Here is a 3,148-nt window from a genome sequence, read left to right as displayed (position 1 = left end):
CTTTTTGACAATTCTGAGGACAATTCACATTTGAGTGCTTGGAGGTAGAGAGTTGAACTTGATTCATAGCACTGATCTCCCAGCATTAACATTCGTAAAAAAAACTCCAAAATGTAAGGATTAAATATTAAATCAGAGTTTGGATTGAAGAAGAAGTTTGGACTCTAAACAACGCACTTCAAGCATGAGTGGTACTCTAAATATGGTACTGAAACGGGGGGACAGTGTGTCACGCAACGATACAACACTGTAAAAAACCATTTCATACAAAATAGTAGTCTATATGACAGCTGTCAACCATGATGAGTGGTACTCTCATAGAGTTACACTCGAGAGATGGCATGGTGGCGCTCTCATTTTTAGATATGTCTGGGTTCCCACGTAATTTTTGGGTGCCGATTAGCATCAGTGCCACCATGCAACCTCTCGAGTGTAACTCTATGGGTACTCTAAATAGGGTACTGAAACTTGACAGTGTGCCATACAACTGTACAACACTGTAAAAAACCATTTCATACAAAATAGTACTCTATTTAGCAGCTGTCAACTATGATCCCCTTTGCTTGAAGTGCGTTGCTCTAAATATCGAAATTTTATAAAACAAAAAAGTAACGTACGACTAGCACAGCCCAACCCTACTCCATTATTTTACAATAAAAACACTCAAACATTTTTATTAAAATTATTCGTTTTCTTCGAAGTGATGACTATTATTTCATAAGAAACGGGCGAAAGTAATAATTCCCTGAGCCACCAGGAATATGTTGACAGGTGGCGCAGTGACTCACTGGAAAATGATAAGCATGTGAGAAACGTCAACTTCAATGAAAATATTTATATTCTATGGACTCTCGCCTGAGCGTGTCAAACTGAACGTAAAATATTTTTTTACTAAAGACTCGGCACCAGTGAAATTCTACAGTAGTTACCTCGTCTGACATTTAAAATTTACATTTTGTGTCTTAATTTTAAACCATAAAAATGAGCAGTTTAAATGAAGTTCATATCAGTGGCGATGACTCTAAGCACGGTGCTAACGAGTGTGACATTACCAAAAACCTGGACGGCGGCATTTTGAAGCAGATCGTACGGGAGGGAAAATGTAAATTGATTTCCGAAAGAAGGAATTTTGAATTTTAATGAGTCTAACAGACCAACCGGGCAGATTACAGTCACCCGAAGCTAGATGATGATGTATTAATTCATGTGGCTGGTACACTGAAGAAGGGAAACAAATTGTTCTACAACAGTCGTCAATTGGGGAAACCATGGAAAACGAAACTGCACGATCCGTTCTCTCATGAATCATCGGAACTGCCCAAAGCTCTGGACATTGGCTTGAGAACGATGAAGAAACATGAGATCGCAATTTTCACTTGCCTGCCAAACTATTGCTACAAGCAGAGTGAGTAGCCTTCTAACAAACATTTCACTCTTTGATTGACCTTCGAACCATTGACAGAAGCGTACAAGCATCGAAAGTTTTTGTGTGAAGTTCCCGCCAACTCGGAGATCGTTTTTGAGGTCGAATTGCTTGATTTCGACTTTGGCAATTGGACCGACGGTAAGGATGGTGGGGTAATGTTGATCAGACACGTGAAAAGAGGATACGGCGATTCTTATCCAACTTACAACTCGCAAGTCTCCTGCACCTTGTCAAGCTTCAGCAATTTTAAAGGCTCGCAAACAATGTATTGCAATTTACCGGATGGTGGTCAGTGGGATTCTACGAAAGATCTCATCGATGAGCTCGCATTGCGAATGGAAGTGCCTTACCGCGTTGCAGAATCGGGTGATTTTTCTTGGACTTTGGGTGAAGGTCTGTTGCAACGTCCGACACTATAGAATTAAATAGCAATTTTGATTCGAGTATTTTGCGCTTTAGGTGAACTGGAACGAATACCGAAGGGTATCGAAATGGCGGTCGCGAATATGATGGTTGGGCAGAAGGCGGTGTTCATGATAAGGTACGACTATTTGAAAGAGATGCTCAGCGAGCAAGAGTACCGCAAATATCAGAAGAATTCCGAATTCCACACATTCATGATCACATTAAGATCGTGCGTTAGAGCTAAAGCCTCTGAAGAGATGACCGGCGAAGAACGATTTAAAGAAGGTCTAGAGTGCAAATTGAAAGGCAATCATTATCTATCCAAACGGTCGAATGTGAGACTGGCTTTGGAGCGATTTAAGCAAGCAATTGATTTGCTTGAAACCTCTATCGACTTGGATGGGCCGAATTCAGACCGTGATGATCTATTGTTCACTTGCTACTTGAATATCAGTATAGCCTATTTCGATGCGAAGACACCCGAATTGTGCGACGAGTACCTGAAAAAGGCGTTGAAGATGAAACCAGACAATGAAAAGGCAATGTATCGTACTGGCCTGCTCTTGATGCATCGTAAGTGCTTTGAGGAGGCGAAGACGCAATTTGGAAAACTGTTGGCACATTATCCAGACAACAAAGCGGCAATCAATCGAATTGGTGAGTGTGACCGTCTGGCATCTCAACAATCTCTCTACAAAGCAATGGGTAAAGCTCTAATCGGTTGAGCTTTGTTGTGTTTACAAGGTTGTTTCAGCCTTATGTAATGGAAGCTATCTATGTCCAAGTTAATAAAAAACTTGAATTTGATTTTTTGATTTAATGTTGTTCAATTGCTCATCGGTAAGCTGCTAACAAATGAGTCAAAATCTGAAAAAATGTTGTTCAGAGGTTTTTGACTAAATTCGGTCGAATTTTTCTGAAATCTATTACTTCAATTTTTTTTAACAAACAGCCAGAGAAGGTCGTTTATTTTTGTCGTCGATGTCTACATATAGACAGTGAATAAGCCTTCCGTTCTGAAAGTTTCCGTAGCTAAAAATTGATATTAAAAACTTTCAACTATCTCTAAAGCCAACAAGCACTCCAAGTAAGGTCGAAGACTAAATAACTCTACTTTCGGTTTCGATTCTTTAAACTTAAATCGAGGGGAAACTATGCGAGCCAAGTCGGTTAAAATTAAAAAACAAAACTTGTTTCTAACAAGAAAAACAAAGAAGAAAATTCTAATAGGAAGCAAATGATAGATGAGAATCTCACAGTCTTATTAGTGTTTAATGTTTGATGTCTCTGAATAAACCATTATGTTTCTGGTGATGA

The 3,148-nt window shown here is 39.4% G+C and overlaps 1 protein-coding gene across 1 annotated transcript; it reads left to right on the top strand.

Moving 5' to 3' along the window:
• The first annotated feature begins 822 nt into the window (after window positions 1-822).
• LOC119076076 (peptidyl-prolyl cis-trans isomerase FKBP4-like) lies at window positions 823-2,608 on the top strand. The gene is made up of 4 exons (XM_037182725.1): window positions 823-1,102; window positions 1,166-1,405; window positions 1,463-1,819; window positions 1,886-2,608. The coding sequence occupies exons 1-4, from the start codon at window positions 982-984 to the stop codon at window positions 2,554-2,556; spliced, it is 1,389 nt and encodes a 462-aa protein (XP_037038620.1). The 5' UTR covers window positions 823-981; the 3' UTR covers window positions 2,557-2,608.
• The last annotated feature ends 540 nt before the right edge of the window (window positions 2,609-3,148 follow it).

This window comes from Bradysia coprophila, unplaced genomic scaffold (assembly GCF_014529535.1).
Source record: "Bradysia coprophila strain Holo2 unplaced genomic scaffold, BU_Bcop_v1 contig_232, whole genome shotgun sequence".
Classification (NCBI taxonomy): domain Eukaryota; kingdom Metazoa; phylum Arthropoda; class Insecta; order Diptera; family Sciaridae; genus Bradysia; species Bradysia coprophila.
The sequence above is the reverse complement of the archived record's forward strand: the minus strand, read 5'-3'. Positions and strand labels throughout refer to the sequence as shown.

Coding starts and splice junctions, on each gene's coding strand:
- LOC119076076 (XM_037182725.1), top strand. CDS start 982: ATGAGCAGTTTAAATGAAGTTCATATCAGTGGCGATGACTCTAAGCAC. Junction 1,103..1,165: donor GATCGTACGGGAGGGAAAAT/GTAAATTGATTT, acceptor CCAACCGGGCAG/ATTACAGTCACCCGAAGCTA. Junction 1,820..1,885: donor TTCTTGGACTTTGGGTGAAG/GTCTGTTGCAAC, acceptor TTTGCGCTTTAG/GTGAACTGGAACGAATACCG.